The sequence below is a fragment of the Labeo rohita genome, chromosome 5 (assembly GCF_022985175.1).
Source record: "Labeo rohita strain BAU-BD-2019 chromosome 5, IGBB_LRoh.1.0, whole genome shotgun sequence".
Classification (NCBI taxonomy): domain Eukaryota; kingdom Metazoa; phylum Chordata; class Actinopteri; order Cypriniformes; family Cyprinidae; genus Labeo; species Labeo rohita.
The window spans coordinates 9,574,582-9,581,959 of NC_066873.1; the positions used below are offsets into that span (position 1 = coordinate 9,574,582).

The 7,378-nt window shown below is 36.6% G+C and overlaps 1 protein-coding gene across 1 annotated transcript; it reads left to right on the forward strand.

Annotated features, from left to right (window-relative positions):
- Positions 1-140: 140 nt before the first annotated feature.
- Positions 141-1,634, forward strand: btg4 (B-cell translocation gene 4). The gene is made up of 4 exons (XM_051109008.1): positions 141-518; positions 601-738; positions 852-1,101; positions 1,206-1,634. Exons 1-4 carry the CDS (start codon positions 346-348, stop codon positions 1,407-1,409), a joined length of 765 nt encoding a protein of 254 aa, XP_050964965.1. The 5' UTR covers positions 141-345; the 3' UTR covers positions 1,410-1,634.
- The last annotated feature ends 5,744 nt before the right edge of the window (positions 1,635-7,378 follow it).

A 7,378-nucleotide genomic window follows, 5' to 3' on the forward strand; every position in this document is an offset into this window, starting at 1 on the left:
CATGGAGTACTGGAGTTCACCAACCTTGGACTATAGTGATTAATAAAGACTTTGCAGATTATTAGCTCCTCCCACAATTTAAAACACCTGTTTACTCTAATTACAAATGATCCTGACACATTAAAAGGCTGACTGATGATGAAATTGATTGAATTTCTTAGGTGTGATGCTTGTGATGACTTTTTATAGTTGAAGCAAAACAACAGTGTAGCATTTACGTCTTAAGCAGCTGCATTATTGAACAAGTTGTTTGTTTCTTTGATTGTGATTTTATATTTTTAAGTAATTTTAAAGGAAAAAAAGCACCCAGCTTGTCCAGTTAACTCTCCACCTGAACATTTAAAAATGAAGGAAGAGATTGCAGCAACAGTGTTTTTTATTGCGAGACTAGCGAAGAAACATGGTAAACTGGATCGTGTCAGAAGGGAGAAGTTTGCTGTAGAACTAACCTCAGTGCTCTTTGAAAACTACAAAAGTCATTGGTACCCAGAAAATCCAACCAAAGGACAAGCTTTTAGGTGAGTAGCCTGATGCATCCTAAACATTTATCAAATCAAATGCTTTATTGGAGTAATTCAAGGGCCTTTTTTTCCCCCTTAGGTGTCTAAGGATGAACAAAGCTCAAGCGAGAGACCCGGTTATTGAGCATGCTTGTCGCCGGAGTGACATTGTTTATGAAAATCTTGGATTACCAAAGGAAATGACCATTTGGGTTGATCCTGGAGAGGTGTCATGCCGGTAACATGTGATTTACTGTCACGTCACTTAAGTGCTCAATCCAGACTAGTTTTGATGGCTTTGTTGTACCACTGTAGTAATTCCAAAAACTTAAAAGTTGTTTATTCCCAAAGGTATGGTGAGAAGTCAACCCCATTTTGTGTTACCCAGCTGGAGGGTCAAAAGAGAGATGGGGAATTCTCTCGTAGGATAAACAATGCAGTGGAAAGGGCTTCGTCGGACTACCACTCTGGAACCTCCTCAGATGAGGAGGGAGGAAACACCAGCATGAGCAGCAGTGTGAGCAGCAGCAACAGCAGCAGTCTTTCCGTTCCAGAGCCTAAATGCATCCCAACAGTCTCCAACCCAAACAGTGTCTATCAGGTAACCCATTCCCAATTTCCACTTTTCAGTCCCTTATCATGCACCTAACGCTACTGGTTGCTTAAATTTGCACGGTTTTAACTGCTGCTGTTCTCCATCTATAGTTCAGTGAGTTTGGGCAGCCCCCACCTATGCAGAACTGGGGCACCTACCCTAAGAGAAAGCCATATGCCTCTGAGGGCTACCAGCTGCATTCCTCAAGTGGACCATACCCACCTCATAAGAGTTTCAAAGGCTACAGGCCCTCTTATGCCTTCTCTGGTCCAAGGGTGGACCGATATCACTGGGTCAGCAAGAACCGCTCCTAGACTTCAGTGTTAAAACTAGTGGTGTTTTTAGTATTGTTTTGCTGAGCAGCTATGCAGGCACATGTGAGTGTTCTAGAATATAACTAATGTCTATGTAGTGCTTTAATAAACTTATGGAGGCATGTAGCAATGCCATGAAGGCACTTTTAAAGTTCATTTTAATAAATGATTTATTTGTGGAGTGGAAAAGACTTTCTAAATAAATAATCTATTTTAATAAAACTAGCTTGTGTGAAAGTGCTTTGTCTATGCTGTTGCCACTAGATGGTAGCAAAAGTCCACAATATTCATCTCCCTTGGGGTTTAAGTGCACCTCCCTCTTTATGACTGCTGATGGATTCTGAATTGGACGGTTTAGTGAAACCTTATGTTGTGTAGAAACTCATAACTATTAAACCGGTTATTTACATATATATATATATATATATATTATATATATATATATATATATATATTATTTTTTTTTTTTATATATATTGTGAATTGAGTATATTATGATTCTTACTGTGTGAGGTAAGAGACTTACATGAGGTGGGAATTTTTCTCTTTCCCCTATACATTTCTGAGACTTCTGGGAGTATGTTTTGATTCTTTCTGTAAAGGAAAATGGGGTGTGGTCTGAGTTTTAGTTGCTGAAAGCAGAGACCGTGTTCTCGCAAGAGAACCATTGTATTCAATTTATAAGAATTTTTGTCTTTGTCATGTCGTAACAATAGTACTTTCATTGCCATTCATACTTTGGTTTTGAGTTGGTTAGTGAGGTTTATAATATCTGGAGAAAGCACTTATCAGCTTATTTTAAAAGCAGTTTCATGGTTGGTTCAGATGTCCTTGCAAATGTATATAGTGTGAAATCTTGCATCTTATTTGCACCGTTCTGTACACTTGTTTCTGAGCATGAATGGCTCTTTTTTTTTTTTTTTTTTTAATGTGTAACCAAAAGTTAAATGACACCAATGCTCACTCCCAACACTTGGTCAGTGCACCTTGGCATCATGTTTTGACGCTCCGGGTACCCCTGTAGCATCAGTTTTGTATGTGCAGGGTCCCTGGTGCTTTTGCATTGTGCATCACATTTTAATGGTTTGTATGCATTTGCAAAAATAGAAAAAGAATAGAATTTTATATATATTTATATTTTCATAGATATTTTGGAGCCCCTAAACCCACTTCTGAACAATATAAAATGCAACAGGCCAACAAAAATACGATGACAGATATTTATTGTAAAAACTGACCATTAAAGCAGTATAAATGTATTACAAACAAGTTGCGTTGCATTGCATTCCAAGTCCTCTGATATCTTTATGTGAAGAACAGAGCAAATCATAAGGGCTGTATCCAAAATTGCCCCCTATATCCTTAAATATGGCATTATTTGAGGGGACAGCCATTTGTAGTGGTGTCTAAAACCATAGTGGACATTCTCGAGTGCACTCATTAAATCCCACAATACACTGCAAATATGAGCGTACAACCAATGTAAATCAAAGTCCCTTTAAGGCAAGTCATTTCACTTGGTGGCCATCTTTGAAATGCCTCTTGGGCAGGCAAATGCAGCTCCTGTCTGTTTGAATGGGGAAACATCGAATTCGCCAAAACTGTTCACCAAGCTTACGATCAAATTTCATATCTGAAATCAGAAATGAAATCTGACAACAAACTGCCTAATAAATATAGCTCCTTATGTTCCAATAGTGTTAAAAAAAGCTTATTTTTCAGGCGAGATCAGCCAGTGGAGAAGGTCCTGGCTGCAGCCTGCAGAACGGGGTGGAGCTGCATGTGGGGCAGGGCAACATGTGTCGCCCCGCCCACAAATTATATAATTGGTTAACGACGCCACCGCCCTCAGCAGGATTTAATTTCCTCTCGTTTGTCGCTGCGTTGGTGAGTAGTTGAGCTACGAGTTTTGTCTTATTTGATTAGTTGTAGTGTTTGATTACAACATTGGGTTCATTGTGTCTCTAATGAGCGAATGTATAAGGAGATGTGAAGTACAGGGGCGTCGCTAGGGCTAATCATTCGGGGCTGTTTTTACTCCAGCCCCGAAGGCTTTTTTTTTTTTTTTTTTTGTATAGCCCTATGATTTCAATGGAATTTATCAAATTTTAAATAAATGAATCAAAAGTTGCTCATTACACATCAAGTCGCGATATGGACTAGTATCTGTAAATATTATGCCCCAAAAGACTATTTAATATGAATCCTGTATGTTCTGCGTGTCTTTTTATGAATGAACGGCGCGGACGCGCGGTTTCTTTACATGTGATGCGCGTGTGACGCTCGCAGTGATTTCAGCGTCTGCCGTTTCACTAAATGAGGACATAAATACATCAACAACATCTCCAAAACTGCTCTGAGAGTCACTTCATGAGCATTTCACTGTTTCATTTAAGTAAAACAAGCGTCAAATATACACAGAAATTTACAGGTATTCACGGCAACCCATCAAAGTAAAAGTTCGGTTTAACTTTAATAATCATTCAGTAATGTACGTGCCTACTACAACTACTACTACGACTACTACTATTAATTAATAAATACAAATTTCTACATTTTTTTTCACACAATATTTCTTCCATGTTTTAAATTTGAATAGTAAATCCCCTTTATTTGTCAAAAATAAAATATCATTTTCATTAGAAGATCAATTTATTTAATATTTTATACATTGATTTGATAACCAGAAAAAATACACAACACAAAATTCCATTTAAAATAAATAAATAAATGTAAAAATAAATAAAAGTTGTTTTTATGCATTCAAATAAACAGACATGCTAAAACATATTTGGTAACAATAAAATGTAAGGTGAAAAAACAATAAAACATTTCATGGGGTCCTAAACATGTATTTGTTCTTAACTTTTGATAAATTCAAATTCAATTTGTAAAATTGACGGTAAATCGTACAAGATTCATGGTTTTAATTAATTACACACGATTAATTACATTTTGATTAATAAAATAAATTTAAAAAATAAAAAGAAGTCCACAAAAATGAAAACGAAAAAAGGAATTAAAAAAGAAAAAAAAAAAGAAAAGAAATTTGGGGAAAAAATAGGGCCCTGTTTTTGCACGCAACTATATATTTGCTATACAGTTATAAATACATTTTCAAATTTATTATTTTATTTGTCTAACATATTTTTGTAAAGTTATAATTTTGTTATAATAATTGTAATAATGGTTGCTATTTGCAGTGATTACTATTATTTACTATTGTTCATAGTGTGACATAGTTTTTAACCTTCAGTTTAATTCCCTGGACCCCATCCACGTTCAACCACCTGTGTCTAACAAAATCTTATGCGAGCATGACGTGAGCTCCCACCCAACACCACTAGGCCCTGATGTTTTGGCATCAGCCCCGGATGTTTTAAAATTCTAGAAATGCCCCTGGTGAAGTAGTTAAAATAAGACTGCCCTCGTGTAAAGTCATTCGCTAGTGCAGTGGTTTCCAACCTGAGGTCTGCTCCCCTTTTAGCGCAGGAACTTGTAAGGGTTTAGAGAAAAAATATGGATGTATAAACAACTTTTTTTTAGATGGCTTTTAAGAATGATTCAAACATCGGCAGCTAGTAAACATTGTTTCCGCAGGGCATTAAAAATCATTAAAAGTCATTAAATTGATTCTGCGAAAATTAAGGCCTTAAATGGTATCATGGGTAACGAGTGTGTGTGTGTGTGTTTGGCTACAGGTGTTGTGAACTGGGAGAAGAGGAATACATCATCCAAGGCTGAATTGCGGGTGCCCTTTGACATCAGAGAGTGCAACAAATGCAAAATGTTGTTCAAATCCTACTCTGGGTTTTATGGTAATGGGAGGCGTGGCTGCTTGAGAGGATTCTGTGACAGTACAGAGAATATGGACTCCTGTTTTATGTGCCAGATCTAGAATACCTGTGGAACGTAGTAGAAGGGAGAATTAATGTTAACCCAAAAGGTTTGTGTGTTGGTCTTGTTTTTTTATCCTGGAGGGAACTTGTGTGTGTGTGTGTGTGTGTGTGTGTGTGTGTGTGTGTGTGTGTATTATTACATGTTAAATGTATGTGGTAACAACGGAAGACACAACAGGTGGGCCTCTGCTAATAAAACAGTGATGTTAAACTGCTGTTTTGTATGACCAATAAAATGAAATACTCAAACTGCATTATCTTCATGTTCTTTGAGTTTGTTCCTCTTCATATATTGTTTAGTCCAACGCTTTTGGACTTCCAACTTTCTTTAACATGAGGTAATCTCTATATTTTATCTCTAACTTATGTACACATAATTTATTGTGAAAGGTTTTGTTATCAGAACAAAGCAATAGCTGTCATGTAGTTCTTATAAAAATGGCACTTTATTAATTCATAATTCTAAGACAACATTTTCAAAGAAACTTTAAGTGTTGAGTTGGTGACAAAAAAAATACATTAAATACAAGTAAATGCGTAAATAAAAATAAAAACCCATAAATAATTTAAATTTGCATATAAACATTAATCGTTGCGATATACAGTTCTTAATGCACAAAGATATGACAGGTCAAAAGCAGGAAGTGGATGCTTGCTTACAAATAATGAAATTTTGCCCAAAATAATGAATGAAAACATAATGTATTATGTTTGGTATAGATTAATATTACGTGTAGATAATTAATGAATTCATAGTATATTGTTTATTTTTGTATGTAAGTTAATATCATGAATGATATTCTATATATATATATATATATATCTTCAGCTGTGCTCTTAACCGCATTTCCTGTTTACAGAGGTGTCTACGTCATTACATGTCATTAGCCAACTGAACCATTTATTAATATCACATGTAGATATTTTTACGATAATTAACAAATTTATAATATATTGTTTAATATTTTATACGTAACAGATATTTAATATAACGAATGAATCGTAGCTTGAACTATGTTCGTAACCGCATTTCCTGTTTACCGAGTTGACTACGTCATTACATGTCATTAGCAAATGAAAGCATTTGTGGGCGGGGCGATGCGTGTAGCCCCGCCCCACGTGCAGTCCCGCCCCGTTCTGCAGGCTGCAGCTGGGTATACTTGAGCCAGTGCACATGCGCAGTACTGAGCACACATCTCAGAGCGCTGTTTTTCTATCCGCCTGTTCTCGAGGGGGCGCTACTGTAAAAAAGAATGTGGCTACAACCTACGGTGAGGCGGCAGTAGTGGTATATGTTAAGGGGTGTGCCAGATGAAGCCTCGATTCAAGGTTTGTGTTAACGTAGAAATAACAAAACCAGTGACAAACGAAGCCTCACTTTCTCTCCAGCCTGTGCGCTATTCACTTTGTGTGTTGGTTCGAACCCCCAGATCTTACTTATTAATTTAGATTTTTAAATACTCAGTCATACAAATAATATGAAAAATACAAATTATTTCAGGAAAATGTAATATTTCCCATATGCACTTCATGTGTACATTATTCTTCTATTACATCATACATACAGAGCTGCCAGGTTTTCACAACAAAACGCACCCAATTGCTACTCAAAACTAGCCCAATCATGTTTCAAGGGGGTCCCCCAGTAAAAAAAACTCCAGGGTTCCCCTGGTACAGTTCACATTGCAGGGGCCACATATAAGGTTATTGGGGTTGCTTCAACCCAGGGACATGAAAAACAACCCGTGGCAACAGTGTTTAAGTAGCCTAATTCTTGACTTGGCAACCCTGAGCACATACAGTGGGTACGGAAAGTATTCAGACCCCCTTAAAATTTTCACTATTTGTTATATTGCAGCCATTTGCTAAAATCATTTAAGTTCATTTTTTTCCTCGTTAATGTACACACAGCACCCTATATTGACAGAAAAAACACAGAATTGTTGACATTATTACAGATTTATTAAAAAAGAAAAACTGAAATATCACGTGGTCCTAAGTATTCAGACCCTTTGCTGTGACACTCATTTATTTAACTCAGGTGCTGTCCATTTCTTCTGATCATCCTTG

Excerpts from the sequence above, each read along its gene's own strand:
- btg4 (XM_051109008.1), top strand. The coding sequence starts at position 346 with ATGAAGGAAGAGATTGCAGCAACAGTGTTTTTTATTGCGAGACTAGCG. Across the intron at positions 519-600 it reads ACCAAAGGACAAGCTTTTAG|GTGTCTAAGGATGAACAAAG; the intron begins GTGAGTAGCCTG and ends TTTCCCCCTTAG. Across the intron at positions 1,102-1,205 it reads ACCCAAACAGTGTCTATCAG|TTCAGTGAGTTTGGGCAGCC; the intron begins GTAACCCATTCC and ends CTCCATCTATAG.